Source organism: Cotesia glomerata, linkage group LG3 (assembly GCF_020080835.1).
Source record: "Cotesia glomerata isolate CgM1 linkage group LG3, MPM_Cglom_v2.3, whole genome shotgun sequence".
NCBI lineage: Eukaryota > Metazoa > Arthropoda > Insecta > Hymenoptera > Braconidae > Cotesia > Cotesia glomerata.
In genome coordinates this window covers 25,135,879-25,156,699 of record NC_058160.1, presented here as the reverse complement: position 1 = coordinate 25,156,699, position 20,821 = coordinate 25,135,879, and the positions used below count along the sequence as shown (strand labels likewise).

General features: G+C 28.7%; 7 protein-coding genes and 1 long non-coding RNA gene across 9 annotated transcripts; 4 read left to right on the top strand and 4 right to left on the bottom strand.

Moving 5' to 3' along the window:
- Positions 1 to 403: 403 nt before the first annotated feature.
- Positions 404 to 5,432, bottom strand: LOC123261284. Of its 2 annotated transcripts, none has more exons than XM_044722858.1 (7): positions 5,247 to 5,432; positions 3,223 to 3,581; positions 3,001 to 3,141; positions 2,547 to 2,744; positions 2,239 to 2,445; positions 1,596 to 2,127; positions 404 to 1,488 (listed from the first exon to the last, which is right to left on the bottom strand). In XM_044722858.1, exons 2-7 carry the CDS (start codon positions 3,454 to 3,456, stop codon positions 842 to 844), a joined length of 1,959 nt encoding a protein of 652 aa, XP_044578793.1. In that variant the 5' UTR covers positions 3,457 to 3,581; positions 5,247 to 5,432; the 3' UTR covers positions 404 to 841. The 2 variants fall into 2 exon arrangements, with proteins under 2 accessions (XP_044578793.1, XP_044578792.1); XM_044722857.1 differs by lacking the exon at positions 5,247 to 5,432 and adding an exon at positions 4,103 to 4,333.
- LOC123261285 lies at positions 4,399 to 5,752 on the top strand. Its single transcript, XR_006508645.1, has 2 exons — positions 4,399 to 5,208; positions 5,426 to 5,752. It is a non-coding gene; the product is annotated as an uncharacterized LOC123261285 (long non-coding RNA).
- Positions 5,753 to 6,286: 534 nt separating this feature from the next.
- On the bottom strand, positions 6,287 to 8,460 carry LOC123261281 (heat shock 70 kDa protein 14-like). Its single transcript, XM_044722853.1, has 5 exons — positions 8,295 to 8,460; positions 8,057 to 8,137; positions 7,437 to 7,867; positions 6,551 to 7,355; positions 6,287 to 6,466 (listed from the first exon to the last, which is right to left on the bottom strand). Exons 1-5 carry the CDS (start codon positions 8,355 to 8,357, stop codon positions 6,326 to 6,328), a joined length of 1,521 nt encoding a protein of 506 aa, XP_044578788.1. The 5' UTR covers positions 8,358 to 8,460; the 3' UTR covers positions 6,287 to 6,325.
- Positions 8,461 to 8,672: 212 nt separating this feature from the next.
- LOC123261282 (mitochondrial tRNA-specific 2-thiouridylase 1) lies at positions 8,673 to 10,661 on the top strand. The gene is made up of 7 exons (XM_044722854.1): positions 8,673 to 8,837; positions 9,099 to 9,264; positions 9,338 to 9,522; positions 9,591 to 9,817; positions 9,890 to 10,057; positions 10,186 to 10,413; positions 10,503 to 10,661. Exons 1-7 carry the CDS (start codon positions 8,762 to 8,764, stop codon positions 10,635 to 10,637), a joined length of 1,185 nt encoding a protein of 394 aa, XP_044578789.1. The 5' UTR covers positions 8,673 to 8,761; the 3' UTR covers positions 10,638 to 10,661.
- LOC123261283 (protein FAM185A-like) lies at positions 10,450 to 12,455 on the bottom strand. The gene is made up of 4 exons (XM_044722856.1): positions 11,944 to 12,455; positions 11,666 to 11,871; positions 11,091 to 11,274; positions 10,450 to 11,019 (listed from the first exon to the last, which is right to left on the bottom strand). Exons 1-4 carry the CDS (start codon positions 12,308 to 12,310, stop codon positions 10,694 to 10,696), a joined length of 1,083 nt encoding a protein of 360 aa, XP_044578791.1. The 5' UTR covers positions 12,311 to 12,455; the 3' UTR covers positions 10,450 to 10,693.
- Positions 12,456 to 14,580: 2,125 nt separating this feature from the next.
- Positions 14,581 to 16,539, bottom strand: LOC123261280 (parafibromin-like). The gene is made up of 2 exons (XM_044722852.1): positions 16,165 to 16,539; positions 14,581 to 16,061 (listed from the first exon to the last, which is right to left on the bottom strand). The coding sequence occupies exons 1-2, from the start codon at positions 16,293 to 16,295 to the stop codon at positions 14,672 to 14,674; spliced, it is 1,521 nt and encodes a 506-aa protein (XP_044578787.1). The 5' UTR covers positions 16,296 to 16,539; the 3' UTR covers positions 14,581 to 14,671.
- Positions 16,540 to 16,865: 326 nt separating this feature from the next.
- LOC123261279 (protein fuzzy homolog) lies at positions 16,866 to 18,928 on the top strand. Its single transcript, XM_044722851.1, has 5 exons — positions 16,866 to 17,038; positions 17,106 to 17,498; positions 17,735 to 17,932; positions 18,253 to 18,452; positions 18,526 to 18,928. The coding sequence occupies exons 1-5, from the start codon at positions 16,961 to 16,963 to the stop codon at positions 18,890 to 18,892; spliced, it is 1,236 nt and encodes a 411-aa protein (XP_044578786.1). The 5' UTR covers positions 16,866 to 16,960; the 3' UTR covers positions 18,893 to 18,928.
- Positions 18,929 to 19,035: 107 nt separating this feature from the next.
- Positions 19,036 to 20,796, top strand: LOC123261278 (RNA-binding protein 48). Its single transcript, XM_044722850.1, has 5 exons — positions 19,036 to 19,251; positions 19,396 to 19,586; positions 19,901 to 20,089; positions 20,178 to 20,567; positions 20,645 to 20,796. The coding sequence occupies exons 1-5, from the start codon at positions 19,126 to 19,128 to the stop codon at positions 20,730 to 20,732; spliced, it is 984 nt and encodes a 327-aa protein (XP_044578785.1). The 5' UTR covers positions 19,036 to 19,125; the 3' UTR covers positions 20,733 to 20,796.
- Positions 20,797 to 20,821: the final 25 nt, after the last annotated feature.

The window sequence follows — 20,821 nt, the reverse complement described above, 5'->3', positions numbered from 1 at the left end:
ATAACGGAAAACGGATGTCACTAGCGACATTTATGACAATTCAATAGTGCGCGCGCATTCCCGCGCTTTGTAATTTTTATTTTAAAATTTTATATTCTAAAACTAAGAAAAATAAATAAATATAAAAAAAATTATCTACAATTATTTATGTGCAATTTTTTATATAATTATTTTTTACAGTACGAAAAACTTTTTTTTAATTGATACAAAAATTATTAATTTTTTGCTGTTTTTAGTGTCATTAAAAATTGCTAATGCATATTTAATTTTAAAAATTAATTTACTTACTTAAAATGGTTATTATTATTTGTCTTAAAAAGGTTTTGTTGTGATTAATTAATAATTAAAAATAAATAAAAGCTATTACAGTGATTACAAAATATTTTAAATAAAGATATAAAAGACGTAACTTTTTATTTTATGAAAAGTTTTTTTTTTTGTAGTTCGTTCACGTTAGTTGTCTTAGTCAGATACTTTATTTTTCAATACAGAGTAATTTTAAACATAAAAAAAAAATTTTATTTGATTAAAAATATAAATATATATATACCAAACGAAACAGTCTATATTCTTTTTTATATCGATCGACATTATTTGACAAAATTCATACATTTAATGCCATTACAGATATTTTTCCATTTATTTGGCCCACTAATCATCTTAATTTGTACAACAAAATTGACGTGATATAGGTATATATAAAAATACTTAAACTTAACACACGCCTATAGAAATAAGATGAGAATGTGTATGTTACCGGTTCATGGTAGTAATCTTTAACTTTAATTTTGCCTCAATGTCAATCAAATTCAATTCAATTGATTATTTGATAGCCGATGATTCAAGGTGTTGGTTTTAGAATCGGTGAAAAAGCATCGATTACACCATTAGCCAGGCGTTTATTACAGCTTTTGTCGTTGTCGTCAGTGAGAATACTATCTCGCAATCTATCGTTCATCGGTTGTAAACCGAGATTTTTACTAAAACTATTACTCATACGAACATTTTCAAATGTACTGTTAAGCGGGTCACGATTTTCATCTGACAATATCACACAATTACTGGGAATTTCTTCTTCATCTGAAGAGCAAAGATCCACTATGACTATCGTCTTTTTAAACGGCTCTTTTATCGTTGGCGTCGATGATGGAATCCTTGAAATTGGCACCACTGACGGCCGTGAACGGAAATTAGGTGTATATCCACGCTTTAGACTCCCTGTTTTTATTTGATTTATTTCCGGTTCTTGTTCTATAATTGGCATTACTTCTGTTAATCTACTCGAGTATTGTCGTTTTTGTCCAGTCGACTTTCCACTTATTCTCATTATTAATCGTGGTCGTATTCTATGTCGAATTTTCCGTATCGGAGGTTGGTATTTCCACGGATGTTCCTTTAAATCTTGGAGTTGTTCATCAGTAAGTCGATTCAACTTAACAAATGGAGAACCACAGGCTATGTAAAGAATTTGCGAACGTACATCCAGTGCTACAAAGCAAATATTAACTATTAATAATCTAATCAAATAAACAGTAAAGTAGTTTTTTTTTAAATAAAAATAAAAATAAAAATAAAATTTAATCGAGTTTACTTACAAGGCTTACGTCTAACTGCGCCAAATGTATACTGATGAACATAATCATCAGTTGGTGGATTTTCTTTACTGGTATTGGGTTTATAAGTAACAACCCACCTACCAGATGACGAAAATTTACCAAACCACTTAGGTCTATTAGTTTTAGTGAGTGCTGGGGCACTCAAGTGCCACTCTATCCTATCAACACGATCACGTTTAGTAGCCTCATTCATTCCTTTGGATTTTTTAACCAAAGCTAGACCCGCTGGCGAGGAAAAAGGAATCGTTGATGAACGACACAGGTTGGCGGATGGTTTCATACGCCGTGAACTTCTAGATGGCTCAGTCTCGATATTTATGGCTGGAATCGATGATGGATCGGTGGTTGTTTTTGGTGGTTGTTGATTGGGTGTTGATAAATGAAAGTACTCCATAAATTGATTCTGAGTTAAGTCAGGTTCAGCTTCAACTTCAGGAGTTATTGGCCGCCAGCAGGTACTGGTTTCCTGGTGTACTGTCTTAACTGTCTCCCCACATGATTTTTCATGATCCTGCAGGAGTATTATTGATACATATTGGTAACAAATGGTCATTTTTAGTTATTATTATTTTTTTAAAGTGGAATTCCAATGGTGGAAGTTACGGCGACGTATTTTAGGTACCTTCATCTGTTTTAAATCCAGGAACTCTGCGTCACAATTGTCACACAAATAGATCTCTTCCATTTGTGGCTGGATGCGAACCAGGGAGGACGGCGATTGACGGTGGTTCCTCTGCTGCGTCTTTTTATGTTTCGCTTGAGAGTTGGAATTGGCATTGTTTATTGGTAGCAACGATTTCCTATGTGGTTCAATAACTTTATCATAGTCCTAAAATATCAATTTTAAACATTATACAATTTTTATCTATAGCATTATAAATTTTATCAGTTTTTTTTTTTTTTTTTATATTGATTGAATCATCGACTAACCATATTCTCATTTCGGAATGTCGCCAACAACTTGCCAGTACTCTTGTGGTAGAGACTGGTCGTCGAGTCCCAGTTGTTGACATAGTAAAGCTTCGCTTGCGGATATTGCGCGAGATATGTGCAAAAACGAAGCAAGTATTCGCTTTGATGGAAAGAATAACATTGTAATACAACTCTTCTTAAACATCGCATCCAACTCTGAAACATAAATTTTATTTTTTTTTAGTTATAACGGTCAATAAACAAACAGCTTTGTATTTTTATCAGTTTCTAGTTAATTTTAGTTGATAAACCGCCTCGACAAGTATGCAAATTTTAATCCTCAGAACTTAGAGCTAACTACCCGCCATTTTGTTGATGAAATTTAATATCTAACAATTTAAAATTTCCTGATAATGATAATAATTAATATTGTAAATTTTATTATTGACAATACTCTTATAAACATACTTACATCTCCAGATTTCTTAGGTCGCACTAAGGGAATTGAAAATTCCACTTCTGTTGGCCACCACGCAGGTTTATTGAATACCTGAGTGGTATTATTACCCAATGAACATCTTGTCATAAAGGTAATGAACTTCTCCAGCTGTGGCTGTAATTAAACAATAAATATTTTTAATGATTACATAACAATATCATAAAAGTAAAAAATAATTTCAAGTAAATTACTTACCAATGTTATTTTTTCTAATGAAGTAGGGTAGCCATTTGCGAAAAGTAAAGGCAGATTATAAACCATAGAACATTCATCTGCAGTACTCTCGCCGACTGGTTCAACTTCACCAGTGGCTGCCATCATACTATCATCTACATTATTATTACTAATATTGTTGTTGTTGTTATTTGGCTGTATATCCTGCCTTAATCCAACTCCATAGCCATCTTCTTGCACTGCAGAGTACCTCATTGTTTCACAATCGGCATCATTTACTCTAAGCTCATCTGTTTTAGTTATTATATTTACTTATAACAGATTGATACTTGTTTTAATTTGATAATTCCCATTGCCTTGCCTCTATTCTTGTGCCAAGCCTTAAACAAAAAAAAACTTTTATTAAAAATCAATAAAATTAATCTCACTTTTATGAATTTTCATAAATAAATTAAATATTCATCAATTATCAATTCATTCATCGCTAATTAAACAAAATCTTGAATTGTGATAAATTATAATTAATTGTCATTCTTATCATTGTCAAGTTTTGTCAATGAATATTAATTAAAATCTGAAATATTGTAAGTTAAACAATCACAAGAACATGTAAATTTTTTAAATTACAAAATGTAAGCAGCGTTGATAAGTAATTAATTTAACTTTTCTCAACAATCAAGTCTGCCGATAAAACAATAATTTAGAATAACAACTGCAGTATCAATAATTGATTAATAGACAGCATCATCCTTTAATTGCCATCAATTAAGTAAAGCCAAGTTATGAAAACAAACAAAAAAATACTCTGAAACATCGAAAAAAAAAAATTATTCTTTCAACATAATAACTAAGTACGAAATTAGAAACAAAGGAAGGTTAATGATTTTATTGTTAAGCTTACCTTTTTTTCTATCAGTAAAATAAGCATGTAAATTATGAAATTTCCATTGATTTGAGATTTTTATTTGCTTAAGTATTAGCTAACAATTAAATTTTGATACACATGGCTACCATTTTTACTTATAAAAATTCAACAATTATTTTATTTTTATATCAGGTTGTAGAAATTTGCTCCTTGCTAAACTCTACGTCTATCTACACTGGTGCATGTATGTGTGTATGGATATATATATATATATATATATATATATATATATATATATATATATATATATCTTAAACTAAAGTACACGTAAGTACTCAAGCGAATTTGAAGCACTATCACGCAGCATAATCATCGTATACGCATGGTCACTATATTATTTAAAATATTTTAATAACGGCTGACTATTGTTAGTTCCAATTGATCAGTCTTGAGTGTAATGTGTTGATGATGATTATGATAATTAAATAAAATCAGGACCACTTTTTATTGGTGGTTTATACTGAGTACTGATGAATACCGGGAATTGACGTAATTTATCAGCAGTACTAAAAGCACAAACGCGCGCACAAACCTGTATTAAGTAAATCCGAGTCCCTAGGAAGTAGGAAGCTAAAAAAAAATGAGGCCACTGTAAGGTTAACTAATTCCAAAAGCTACTGATTACAGCTTTAAACAATATTATTATTTGTTGAATAAATATATAAGAGTTACAGTAATTATATAATTGAATTTCAACGTCAATATAATTAACGTTTGTATTTATTATTAATATTATTGTTATTGCTAATAACGATAACGATTATTGTTGATTACTAATTAATAAATAATTGTGTGTATAATTTATGTAAATAATTTTGCGCGGTACTTGACTGACAGCTCCCTCGTCACAAATTTATACAATTCTATCGTCGAGAGTATAACGCACTACACAACTATAATCATAAACGAAGAGACGAAGAGACCAAAGCAACAAAAAATCAAAGCACCACAGACCACAGAGTATGACCCAAGATGGCCGCCGATATTGAAACCTAGCACCCTCCTTTAGCTGTTTCTTACGCTACGGACTTGAGTCAACATTTTTTCACGCTTTATTGAGTTTGTATTTTGCTTTAAACCCTGTCAGTCCCGTTAAATTTTACTATTTCAACATATTCACCTCAATTTTGTAAAGCTACCACGAGCTTTAGCTTCCTTTAATTAACTAATTAATTATTCACGCCTCGTGGTGATTTGAATTGGATTGTAGTTTTTATTTTTGATCATTGAAAATGCTTTGAAAGACGAGAAAGGCTGATATGATACTTTTAAGCGCGTTGGTATGCTTGCTTTTTTAAGGAGAATTACGCTGTAGAGGTTGAGGCCCTCTATCCCTTCTACTAATTCCTGATTGGTCGCCTGGGCTGGCTGCGATGCTGCTGCTGATCAACCAGACAATGGAATTGGAAATGACAGGAACGCCACCAACGGAAAAATGAGAACTTGGAAAATTTTATACCAAAATTTCTCTCGCATGTACTGTGTGGTAGGATTATATACTTTATAGTACGGGATTTTATGGATTAAGAGCATGCTTTACCGTTTTATCAATACTGTTACACGTGGGAAGCTTTTAGCTGCTCCGTTCTTCAGCGTTTCATTTATCATTATCGAAATTCAAGTTTATTTTTAGGATTATGATATTTATTTATGTAATTTTGATGATATTAATTAGCAAAATTTTAATAATTCATTAAATGTTGCTACTTTTAAAAAGAAAATTTTAAAAAATTATTATTTTTAGGATTATGATATTTATTTATGTAATTTTGATGATATTAATTAGCAAAATTTTAATAATTCATTAAATGTTGCTACTTTGACAAATAAAATTAAAAAAAATTATTATTCTTAATTGAGTAATTAATTAACTAAGATGATGACTGATACTCTCCAATCGACATTTCAACGGAATAAAATAATTAAATAGACGCGATACTTGATCTATTTTTGCCTAGGCAAAATGTCGAAGCTGACACGCTTAGAATTTTTTTTTTTTAGTTTGTGGCATGAAGAAAAGAAGAAATAAAAAAATACACAAATATCTTTTAAAAAACTTTTAGATCAGAGGTTTCTGTTTATTCAACAATTTTCTTACAGAGTATCATGTTAATTCATTAATGATTTTTTTTTTTGGTGAGTGAGAAAAAGGTCAGTTGATTAAGTCGTCAGCGTGTATTTACAAATAATGATGGTTTATTATAAATCATCTTCATGAATGGGAAATCGGAATACTGATTTTTCGCTGGAAGTCAAATCAGTTATGTGGATATTTAAATTAGCTTCTGTTAAGTCTGTATCAACCTTTAGTTTTCCTGGAGCCTTTAAATGGTATGAAATCTAAAAATTAAAAAAAAAAATTATAGAATGAAATTTTCACATCCAATCTGTAAAAAAATATATAAAATAAAATTAAACACCTACCAATCCGATTTTCTTGGTAACTTCATTGCCATTATCTTCAGTTTCAAAAACATTAATTGATATTTTATCATCGGTAATATTTGGTACATCAATGGTAGTTTGAATTTTAACAGGCACTATTGTATCTTTAGGTATAACAATACATTCAATACCACTAAATTCAACACAAATCGATTTAGCTAATGAGTAAATTTCAACATCAGTTGAATTCAATTCACGATCATGCATTCCATGAGCCAGTAGATGAGATGAGTGTATAGCAGCACCAACGGCCATCGTTTCATCAGGGCTCCATCTGCTTGTTAAGACCTCACCAGCCGGGAATATTGATCCGATTTTTTCCTGGAGCTTAGGAATTTTCATCGTACCACCACACAATATAATTGATTTAATATCAACCACTGTCTTAGACGAAGAATTAAGTATGTCCATAATTGGTTGAATATAATCAGAAATATGTGAGCTAATAAGATTTTCAAATCTTGCACGTGTAATATTGTGACTAAAGTCAACACCTTCACAAAGCGACTCAACAAAACAATGTGCCGAGGACATTGTTGATAAAACATGTTTACATTTTTCAGCTTCACTTTTCAATTTAGCTATTGAACGTCTGCTCTCAGTTGGATCTATTTTATATTTATTCCTAAATTCCTGGGCTAAGTATGACGTTAATAAGTCAGTCAATTTATGACCACCTAATTCTGGGTAGTATTGATCTGATAAAACTTTCAACGAACCACTAGTTACTTTTACCAGACTAATATTACTCGACACACCACCGACTCTGTAGACTAATACCAATCTAAAATAATTAATAAGATATTATTAAAATATATATTAATAATTTGATGCTTTGATTTTTTTTAAGTTTAAAAAAACTTACTCATTTTTCTTTTTGTCCTTAGCAATTCCGTGAGCAAGGCAAGAAGCCACTGGCTCACCAATAGCTTGAAGTACTTTAAAGCCAGCAGTTGTAGCTGAATTACACCAAGCTTTTATACTATCAGGATTAAACCTATACGGAACACAGAAAACGATATTGTGTTCATCGTCGTCATGAGCAGCAGTAGTAGATATATCGTACATCGCTCCAAGTAGCAATGACGATATTTTTTGTGGAGTAAACTTTTCATTTTTGTCATTTACTTTAATACAATACTGAAGACTTGATTCGTTAATTATTTTACTTGTACTATTTTTGATCGCATCGTCCAGCTCTTTGCTATCTATCTCTTTGTTCATCAAACGTTTGTTGTTTGTTATCGTACTCAATGCATTTCTGAACTGGCCGGCTTTTGCCGCTGCTCCAATTACCTAGATTATATAAAATTACATTATTAATGACTATTATTATTAATATTTAAGTTCAAAAAAATTATAAAAAAATAATTTTATCAATAATTTAAAAATTATTAGAGTATTTTAACTGAATATATTAATTTTTAATAAACTAAGCTTAACCTATGGATGTAACCTAAAAAATAAACATAAAAAAAAACAAACCTTCTCGGAGTCAGTAATAGTGATGACAGCAGCAGTAACACGATCTCCAGCATGGTTAGCGACAACATCCACGTTTTCATCCTGTAATAAGTATGAATTAATATAATATAATAATTAATTATGCATACAGGTGGTTTTGAGGTTAACACGTGTACCGACTTAAATCTTGCTCGATATTAAATAAATTAATTTACTTATGCTTGAAAATTAATTATTATTTAATTATTGGAGTACTTACTTTATAAAGAGCTAAACAAGCAGATGTATTTCCTAAGTAAAGTCCAAAAGAAGCCCCGGCCATAGTTACTGTTTACAAAAAGTATAAAAATATAACCCAAGCTGTTAACCAGACATACGAAGACACAAACGTGTGTATAACGTGCCGGACCGCGTGCAAGTGCTGTTGAGAAATGATAATTAACTGCGCATGCGCTCAGTACTTTAAATGGGGGCTTTAATTTTATTTAGCGGGAAATTTGAGTATTTAGTCTAGGAACATTTAGAATTTATTCTAGAGTTATTTTAATTTAGTTATTTATTACTAAAAATGAACTAAACACATGGGTTTTGGAGAGAATAAAAAATACTTTCACTTAGCTATAATTACTTAATATAAATATTTTCTTGTTTAGATTTACTTATATAAATTGTCATATTTTATTTAATTATTATTTATGTTAATGGTTAACTTCTATTTATCAAGGTATGATTAAAAACGTCGTAGTTGGGTTATCTGGTGGAGTTGATAGTGCTGTATCAACAATTTTATTAAAGCGTAAAGGTATTTATTTATTTTGAATTAAATTGTGTAATTATTTATGACATTTAAATTAGCAGACACTTAAAATTTTTATTAAAAAATTAACTAGATCTAGAAAATTATTTTTAAAAAATTGCATTCATCATTTTTTAGAGCTTCTAAAAACGGAATTTTTTTTTTATAAATTTTTCTTAGCAAAATTTATTTATTTAAAAAATTCTAAAAGATCCGATGTTTCTAAATTTCGGTATCATAATTAATTTTTATTATAAATTGTTTAAGGTTTTAATGTGACTGCTGTTTTCCTAAGGAATTGGGATACTGCTGATGAAACAGGAAAATGTTTAGCTGACGAAGATTACAAAGATGCTGAATTTATATGCAAAAAGCTAGATGTGCCTTTGCTAGAAGTCAATTTTGTAAAAGAATATTGGAATGATGTATTTAGGTATGGTTATATTTTATTATGATTTATAAATTTAGTATTGATGTGTATTTATTTAATTAATTTTGATTTCAAGTTATTTATTAGGTGGTTATCAAAATGGTATTACACCAAATCCTGATGTAATATGCAATAAAAATATAAAATTTAATAAGTTTTATCATTATGCACGGAATCATCTCAAAGCTGATGCAATCGCTACTGGACATTATGCAAGAACGTCTTTTGGACCTTTTTTGGAGCACTTTAATCCTGATAAAGGTATTCAATCTAAAAAGTAATTATTTTGTATCTGAATTAGATAATAAAGTTAGTTTTTTTAATTTTAGGAGTGAGACTGCTGAAAGCTCGGGATGATTGGAAAGACCAAACGTTATTTTTAGCTCAAGTCCAGCAAGAACCGCTTCAAAGATGTATGTTTCCTATAGGAGACTACGTAAAAAAAGATATTAAAAAAATAGCGATTGAAGAAGGTTTAGATCGAATAGCTGCTAAAGATGAGAGTATGGGAATTTGTTTTATAGGTAGCCGAACATTTCAAAATTTCATATCTGAGGTTTTATATTTTATTTTATTAATTATTTAAATCGACCATTAGAACTTTTAAGCATTAATATATTATCAAAAGTATCTAGAAGATAAACCTGGAGACTTTGTTGATATGGAAAAGGGCCGAGTTGTTGGTAAACATCGAGGCATTCATCATTGGACATTGGGACAACGATGTCGTATCACCGGACAGGCAAAAGCATATTTCGTTTATAAAAAAGACGTTGAGACTAATACGATATATGTAGTAAGTATTTTTATTTTATAAAATTTATTGTGGCGTTAATAGTATTCTGGCTTTCTAGTAAAAATAAATTTAACAATTCTTATTATGTGTAGTATAGAATAAAATTTTTAAACTCTTTGTGCTGATAGGCTATGGGTCATGATCATCCTGCATTATACACATATACAATAATAACATCAAAACCTCATTGGATTTTTCAAGAACCGCCGGAGTTATTAAACAGTCATGGAGTGCTACATTGTGATTTTAAATTCCAACATATCGAAAAATATTCTCGGTGTAAAGTTTATAAAACAGCCAATCAGCAATTAATTATTTTAGTTGATGAACCCAAGCGTGCTGTTTCACCAGGACAAGTAAGTTCTTAATTTAAATGATAAACCATTAAATAATTATTATTTATCATTATTTTTATTAATAAATAATTAATGAATAATTTTTTCAGTTCGCAGTCTTTTTTGTAGGTGACGAATGTGTAGGAAGTGCACCTATTCTTGCTCCGGGACCATCGCTGTTTAGTCTCGGAAAATCATTATCTTTTAATACCGAAAGCAATCATCAAGTTGCTGTACATATGTGAATACTTTAATAAATCATGATAAACAAAAAGAAATAAATATTAATTAAAGCTTAAATCTAATGTTTTTTGACACTTTGCTTCAAACCTAATGATTCAATCCAATTAGAAGGAGCTACTTGAATACTTTGGTTAGTTTCTACTTTAAATGCATTTCCAGTATTTTCACTGACAAATTGTTTACCGTCATCAGAGTATTCTCCGGTAAATTTATGATCAATATATAATTTAGATGCTTTTAAAATTAATTTTACATCATTGTCCTCTGGAATTGCCAAGCTTACATCATTCTGAGACTTTATTTCTGAGTCGCCAATTAACCTAACGAGTTGGATTTTAGCTGGACCGTCTTGTAAATTAGCTTGTAGAGATCCATCGAGACAGGCTAGAATTAAAAAAAATTATAGTTCAGTTAATTTAGACCTATAAATAAACTTTTTATTATTAAATACTTACAGATGTTAAGTGATCCAGTGCCGGTGATGTCGACAGTTGAATTTAAGTGTAAATTGTTAAGGTACATATTGCCATTCACTGTTGAAAATGTTGATCTTTCACAATAATTGCTACCGAGATTAATGTCACCATTCTCTGTTGATATATCCAATTCATTGCCTGCACATTTATCTGTCATTACAGCCTATGATAATAAAAAAAATAATAATTATTTTTGTAATAGAAAAATTATTAATTATTACTGATATGTTGCTAATAGTACTTATTAATTTTTATATAAAAACCATTTGACGAGTCAACAATAATCTATAAAGGTATTATTAATTTTATCTAAAATTTATCAGTATTCTAATTAAAAACTTAACAATTTGTAATTGAAATTGATGGTGGTTACACTTTTAATTAAAGATAAATTTTTGAATTTTTTTTTAGTTTGTAGAAGTATTAATAAAATCAACAACACGTCGTTAATTAAACTAATAATAGGTGTTAATTGACTCGTCTGATTCTCTGATACTAAATAAAAAAGTTTCAAAAAATAAATGCCAATAATATAAATAATTAATAATAATTACTCCGTCTCCAGCAGTATTAATTTCAATATTTCCTTGAACTCCTTTCTGCAAAGTGATTGAACCTCCTTCACTGGACGAAAAAACAATATTTTCTCCTTGCAATTTAGCACCAACAATGCTTCCATACTCGGTTTGTACATTAATACTACTTGATATCAGTCCAGAAATAGCTACATTTCCTTCTCCCACTGTCTTTGCATCAATATCTGTAAAATGTCATCTTATTAAAATTATGTATGAAAATTTATTTATTGTGACTAATAATTTATAACAATTACCATATCTTACAGGTACTTCGATGACACACTTGATATCTCCAATGTAATTATTTTCAAGAGCTTCAATTTGCGTTACATCGGAAACATCAACCTTTATTAAATCCTCTTTAATATCAGTTACTTCGTTAGAAAACAATTTAACCAGCAGAGTATCCATATTTGGATATTTATGAGGATCTGTTGCTTTTATTTCAACATTGTAGGGCAAATTAATATTTAATTTGCCAAACGAATTAACTTTTTTCTCAATGGTCTGAATCGCAGCCGACGAACACAACCTCAACGTTGTACAAGACAGCGATAATCGTGTGCTCCTGTTTAAGTACGATCGTGTCGCGGACAATAATTGTTTTGACAAGACCCGCATTTTTAATAATTACTCTTTCAGACCTTTTAAACTTGATTAATAGTTTATCTCATTACATTCGGCACTTAATGGAAATCGAGGTGCTCACGTGTTTGACAGAAAAAAATGAATCGCAAATCTATCCGGGGGTCTGACGAAATTTATTGACAAGTTTTTAAATTCCTGAAGCAGCGCCACCTAAGAAATAGTTCTTAAGACTGTCACTCACGCGTAGGCACGCATAAAAAAATTCCAAATGTGAAAATTAAAAAAAATTATTAGTAAAAATTTTTAGAAGCATTTTTTTTTATTAAAAATTGGTATTTGTTATAAAAATTAAAAAAATTGACAGTTCCCAGCCAACTTCAGTATCATAAAAATGAATTTAAATATTTAAGCCGTTCTTTTGGAAATAGTCACAATTAAATAGCTCCTTAGGGCCTAATAATATATGAACATCTGATAAAAACTAGATTTCCATAAATTGGAGCGAAACAAATAACTTCTCAATTTTTTTAAGTATGAATTCTCATAACGGGAAGTTAAAAAACGACAAAACTCCAGTCTAAGATGTAGAAATAAATTGCTACTGTTAGCAATTCTATTGTTTAATAAATTTCATCTATTATATTTTGTTATTAATAGCAAAATTACTTCATAAGATATTATGATAATTAATTATTAGTATTAATAAAAGACTAACGACAAATAATTTTTTTCAAATATCGATTAACTAATTGAATTTTCAAAGTAATCTTCATTTTCATTCATTGAGTAATAAATTTTTACAGCCATGGATCCACTTTATTTTTAATATTTTAATTATAAATTATTTAATTATTTTTTAATGCTTTAAATATCAACTATGTGTAGTGCGAAGATATTTAGATGCTCTTATTTGTTCGCAGTAATTGAAAACCTTATAGCAACGTGTTATGTATTTTGGACGTCGTCTTTTGTCGATTTTAACTCTTCTTTGTTAAATATACGAATACTGATAATTAATTATCATAATAAGGCATATCAAGCTAGCAGTGGCAGAGCCCATCTTGGACGGCCATTATTATTGTTTTTTCGGAATATAAACAAGCAACAATATTCTAAATAGAGCAACTAATTATCAACAAAAAAGCAACAAATTTAGCACCACAAATAAATTTTGTTACTTGAATAATAAGTCAATGCCTGATGGACGAGTCTATGCTAGTTTGATAGACCTCATAAATTCTCATAAAGTAATTTTGCGATAAATAACAAAATATGATAGATGAAATTTACTAAAAAGTAAAATTTCGTATTGCAGAATTAGTATAAGTTGACTGTATCTCGCTTCCCGGGCAAGTTTGAATGAGCGCGCATGCGCAGTAGGCACTTTACGCGCATTGTTATAAAAAATTAATTATCTCTGAATCTATAAGAGATATTGAAAAACTATCTTAATAAAAAATGTTCGTTTTATAATAATGAAGACTTCTGTAAAAAAAAAAAAATAATTTTTAAAGTCCCTATGGCCAAAAAGTCATTTTAAACAATTAAATTGTTAATAACTTTTAAATGCATAAACTTACAAAAAAATCACTTGCAGATTCGTAATCTACGCATCAAAAAACATAAAGAACACTCATTAACCCTCATAAGACGAAAATTGCAAATCACATCCCTATACAGCGAGTGGACTATGTGGGATTCTTGTTGATTCAATGAAAAAAATAGTAATAATTGACATAACACAGTAAAAAGCATACTCAATTTATTATTTGTTTCTTTATTTTTTCACATTGAATATAAATAACATAAAGTTGAAGGATTCTAAATAAAAAAATAACAATCTTTATGGCACATGAAATTTTTTTCTGCAGAAGTAATGTTATAATTTCAGAGTACGAACTTGATAACATAAGAATACCACTATGTAACTCATATTTTTGATAAATTTAGTGAAATTAATGAACATAGTGTTAAATTATAATATTGAAAACAATAACTTTCATTTTTATTAATTTAATTTTTATATTTTATTTAATAAGTATAAAAAATACATTTTTATGGATATTGAACGCAATATTCACATCGTTAAACTTTTTAAATTGTATAATATTCAAAATATTTTGAAAATTAAATAAATTTGCTACTAATTTTGTAGCTATATAACAATAACAAAAATAGTGATATATTTTAATTCTTTTTATATATTAACTACTTACAAACGTTTGACTTTATATAAAATTATAAACTCTTTTAACTATATGCTTACTCAGTGTAAATTATTTTATCAAAATCACAAAATAGTCTTGACTTCAAGTTTGGTTTTTACGAAAATCAAATATACTTAATAAAAAATTGAAGAAATATTTTTTTTTGAATTAATTTATTTATATTAATTCAAAATTTTAAAAAAGGTTTATTCCGAGCAATGTAGCTGTCTAAAATTTCCCAGTACTTACTTATAGCAGCACGATCGGAGTGTCGTTTAGTGCGACTCAATTCGATGATATCTACAGACCAACTAGCAATATTTAAATCTAATCCCTCATCATCATATTTTACATGGAAAGCTTTTATTTTAGAGAATACTTCTACAGGCCCACCATTGAAGGGCCATCCCTTGAACTGCCAAGTTGGTCCAAAGACAAAAACACTTACGACACGATTCCAGTCAGCGCTTGATAATTTTTGAATATTATCAATAACTTGGTACAGTACCATCGAACCATCTTTCTTAGCTCTTTGAATAGTTATTTGATTTTTCTTTTGAACACCAGCAGCTTTTTGTTCTTCATTAGTTACAAACTTTAATTGTTCTAAAATTTCTCTTATATTATACATAGTAACTAATGAACAATTAGAATTTGGAATAATAATTATAGGAGTTCTATTTAAAGGTTTTTTCTTTACTAGCGGTTTTGATTCTATAGCGAGGAGAGGTTCTGTGATAGTTAACTTTGACTTTTCATTAACCGATATCGTACCATGATAACTTCCCATGGTATTAATTTTGAAACCTTCAGTATCATTGAGATTAAAAAATTTTTCTTGAACGTAACGATTGTAAGCAGCAGGTTTTTCGAGCAATGGTGTTGGTGGTGGTGGCGGTGGAAATTCTGATTTAGTACCTTTATCTTTATCCTGAATTTTTGATTCCTTTCCAATGATACTTTGTAAAATAGCAAAAACATTGTTAAATATTTTACCTTTGCTTTGTAAAATTACAACTCGACCTTGATATTGTCTTTCATGAGAAATAATATCTTTTGAATTGTAAGCATCCATATCCACCATAATTTGGAAATCTGAATTAATTTCAAGTTCATCATTTTCTTTTATGGTTGTACGTTTTTTAGCTATACGTTTGACTATGATAGTTGCGATTGTCTCTGGTGATAAAGTATCAGAAAGTGATTTTATGTTGTCAACTGTAACAGTCGTTTCTTTGGAAGTATCCAGCCTTATTGCGAGCTGTTCTTTCATTCGCTGTACATCTGAATCTCCAAATTTTGCCTTTTTTAACGTATAACAATCCGGTTCATTTTGAACAGGCCTCTTGACTTGTACTGGGATCTCTAATGGTGAAGTCTTATCTATAGCAGATGAAGTTGTCGTTTCTCCACTAAGATATGCCAACAAATCTTTACGATCTGGACGACGTACAACTGGAATATTTTTTGCGGCAGCTTGTCTCACATAGACAGGGTGTGTAAGTTGCACACTGTTTAAAAAAAATATGAGACATTCTAGAGTGTAGTAAGTTTTTTCTGTTCCTTCTTTACTGGAGCTGAAATTCAGATAAATATTAATTAAAAATTGAAGAAATTTGCTCAAAAAATGTATACGGCATTTTAGTTAAAGGAAAGTTTTAAATTACAAAATGTTCTTACCCATACGCAAGATAATTAGTTTTTATATTTTTTGGCCAAGAAATTTCACCAAAAATAATTTTATCGCCACGTTCTTTTATCTCTTTTTTATTAACATTATATTCTCGTAATAAACTCAAAGGATCCGCCATTGTTAAGCTGTAGGCATGCGGACCATGTGCTCAATGGTCTTGTTTTTGTTAATTGTTGCATAAAATGAAAGCGCGTGGAACTAATCGCTTTGTTAGATGAATAGTAGGCATCAGACGAAGAATTATCAGTTTGTTTTGTTATATTATTCTTATGAATGTATAGTATATAATTTTATACTAAATAAAATCAGAAAGTTCTTTTAGTTTTCAATATTACATAAATGTAAACAATTTTAAATAAAAATATTTATACGCATATGCAAAATTGGAACAATAATATATTTGTAAACAAAAGTTCTACTTATCAACAGCCGAAAAATTCAATATTTACTATATCAACTTTGATAAAGTGACAGTGACAAGTGTCGTTATATATATATATATATAGTTAAAATGATTTTCCATCGATTTACTGTAAACAAAATCTATTAAATCAGGATCTAAAATTTAGATAATTTAATTTTTAATTATTTCAATAGAAATTATTATCAAACTTGCTTGATCAAAATTTCTTGTTTCTAAAGAAACTTATTTTTATAATCACACAATTACACTGTTAATTTTTTAATTGAAAAAAAAAAGTTATCCAAAGCCGTTTTTCAACATTAAAAATTCAAATGGTCAAAGAAAATTAATAATTGATAAAAAAAAATAATTTAAAAAATATGGCAGCTCATGTTATGTGTTTAACATCATCAGGAGGTATTCCAATCTTTTTAAAAAAAAGAGGCGATGGAAATATTGTAAGTTTGTTTATGTCAAATGGTTAATAATATTTTGATGTAAATGTAATAACAATGTCTGTTTCAGATAACTTTTTCAAAAATGGCATCATTAAGTGGTATTCATATGTTTTTAAAATCACAGGATATTAAATTAAATGATACTCATATGCCAGATACAGTTATAGTTTGGAAAGAATATGTAGAGTCGGTTATTTTAATAGCAATTGCCAGTGGGACGACCAAAAAAATTTTAGATTACTTTATTGATGCTGTATTCAACGCAATGATATTCGTCGTTGGTATTGAGGAAATTAAAAATCCACGTAATTTAGAAAAATTAAAAAAAGATTTACTTGCTTCCAGTACTATTATTGATAGATTGTTTGATTGCTTGGATATTGGCGATAGAACTAGCGATAAAGTTGAATTGATTACACTGCCAAGCTGTATCTTATGTCCTGAAAATAATTTACTACGAGTATATAAAATATATTTCTTTAACTCTATTGAAAATAGCTGGTACCCGATAATTTTTTAATGGACATAGTGATAGAAGAATCAATATAAAAGACATTTTAAAATTTCAGTACACTTTCAAATAATTGTAAATTTTTTATGAATACACATAAATTGTTAGCTGTTTTCAATAGAGATTTTCTAAATAATGTAATACTGTTCATATGAAAATTAATTTATAAAAATTATTATTTTCAGAATAGTCTTGAAACATTTGTAGAGTATTTAGATTCATCTTACGGTTGTATTCTTGTTCATGGATGTGTAGCAATAGCAACTGAAAGCTGGTGGGATTTAGATTCTATAGAAATAAAATTACTTGTAATGGCTGCATTTATGGATAAAAATAGTACTGCATGTGATTTTCCAGTATTTTTGCCAAAAATGAGTCCAAACGTAAGTTCATTTTTTTTCTATTTTACTTAACTAGTTTTAATTTTATTAAAACAGGCATGTGAATAAGAAGTTTGAAAAAATAGTTACATAAAATTTATTATTTTATCACGTATTAAGTTTTAAATTTTAAATATAATTATCTATCAAGCACTTGAAAAGTTACCATAAAACCATAAATTCTGGTTTATTTAATAGCTTTTATATTACATTTTATTTAATGTCTACGTACTTGTCAATAACTTCATTATATCTCATTAAAGATGCAACTAGTCATTGTTACTGTTATTAATTGATAATACATTTGTGCATTTAAACTTTAGATAGCATTCAGACTGATAACAATAACATTGATTGAAGGAGTTCAAATATTAGCATTGTGTGGACCAAAACCAGATTTAACAGAAATTGAAAAGACAGCTATCCAATGCTGGCGGAGTCATATTGACATTTTACGATCAGCTGAAAAATGTTATCCTAATTGTTTTCCATCTACAATTTCATTAGACCCATCTATTTTAGGGTATTATTATTTATTTATTTCCTCATATATCTCTTCAGTTTTATTCCAAACAAAAAATTATTTTTTGCCGTAGATTTTTACTGATAGATTACCAAACTGGTAAATATGTTGCTGGTAGAAATCCAAAACCGTCTTCAAATCATCCTACTGGAGCCCACAAGTTGGATATTTTACGATCATTTTATTATCAAGCTGTTGAAGTATTTTTAACTTCAGAACCAAGTGATAAACAAGAGCATGACAAAAATACAAATAAAAAGCCAGTTATTCGATCAAAAGAAACTTATTGGTGTTTAGAGTATTATAAATGTCATGCATTAAAAGAAAAAGACAACATTATTTGTATTTTATATACATATACTATACCGATCCATACAATAAGACTGATTACGCGTAAAACGCTAAAAATTTTAATATCAGATAAACAAGTTTGTTGGTAATTAAAGTTTATAACAATATATATTAAATCTTTGATACATTTTATACATAAATAATTTTTTTACTCATTTAAAAAATAAAGTTTTTTTTTTTTTTTCAATTCCCGCCTAAATAGAAACTTGCCTTTTTATTTTTTATTGGTTATTTACCTTGCGTTTCGAAATAGAGATATAAACAAAAATATCACGTTGTATAAATTAAGCGGTTACACATTTACAATTATTTTAATTTATAAATGAAAATTATAATAATGTCTGAACCATCAGTAAGTAATATTAAGAAGCTTGAACATCATTCACAATTGGAATTATGTCGTACGAGGCCTCTCTACAGACAAGGAAAAAAATTAACAGCGGTTAAGGTAGCATTGTATCCTAATGATATAAATAATTATAAAAATTGAATTATGTTTACAATTATGGTTTATAAAAAATTTAATTGTACGCTGTTTGTTATTCTTATTTTTTTTTATTACTTTCCTTGACAAATTAGCTCTATTTGACAGGTTTATACAGTCAACGATGAATCACAGCATATAATAATATCTGGAGTTCCTAAATTAAAATTACATGATGATTTAATGAAAATAGTTTCACCTTACGGTCATATTAAAGAGTTCGCAGGAATAAATGATTATCCTGATGAAGAATTCACAGAATCGTATCACGTGCGCTATGAAAGAATACAGAGTGCAAGGTAACTGATAGACAGATTAAATTATTTTTGTTGAATGATTATTGATGACAGTAAAGTTGACAGACATTAGAAATTTTTTAAAAATTTTATAGCAATTAAATTATTATGAAAAAAATTTACTAAAAATATTTCTAATGTGAAAATTAAAAAAACTTCTTAGTAAAAATTTTTAGAAACCTTTTTTTTTTATTGTAATTGATTTGTTATAAAAATTAAAAAAATTGTCAATTGTTAGCTAATTTCAGTATCATTGATTATTCTAAGTTTTATTTTTATTTCAAATGTTAATTAATAATGATTATTTTTTTTTTTAGAATAGCAAAGCGGTTTTTAGATTGTAAAAATTTCTTCGGAGGTGTACTACACGTGTTCTATGCTCCAGAATTGGAGTCAATTGCAGAAACTAGAAAAAAATTAATCCAAAGACGTAGAGATATTTCAGTGAGAATAAAACGGCAAAAAGAAGAAGCTACAAATTTAAAAGTTGATTCCTTCGAACCTAAGTATAAAAAATAATTATTTGATTTTTAAAAATCAATTAAAATTGTATAGTATGAAGAAATTAATTAGTTTATGGTGATTTGATTGCAGGCAGCAATTCAACAGGCAAAAAAAATATCCAACATTACCATTAACTGAAGAGAGACTACAACAACAATACCCTGGGGAATCTTTCTCAAGCATATATAATGGAATTCCAAGAAATATTGACCCACGTCCAGTTTCTGAACCAAGTCTTCCAAAGCATGAATTACACTTACAATCGAGCAGTAAAAATTATAAAGGCCGAAATACTGAAGGTGTAAAAGTACGAGTAGAGCGGCCTAAATTGATTGACACAAAAAAATTATCTCAGTTTAAAAATTCTACTAAGGATGTTAACATTTTCTCAGCTGTAAAAAAAGTTGATCAAGGTATAACAATTAAATTGCTTCCCAATGCGGAAAGAACTAAAAAAAGAATCTTGATAAGAGACGAAAGGTAATCTTACTTTAAATAATTACATATTAATTTTATTTTAAATAATAATCTTTAATAGAATTTATTTATTTTTTTAGTGTGAGAAATTTATTGCCAAAAGATGATCTTCAAACTTCTATTGAATCTGCAAAAGCTCGCATTCGTGAAGCAATGGAAAAAAATTAATTGAAAATAATTTATAGATACTGAGATAAAACTTGGTACTAAGAGAAATTTTTTAATTATTTTTAATAAAGTATCATAAACATATTTTT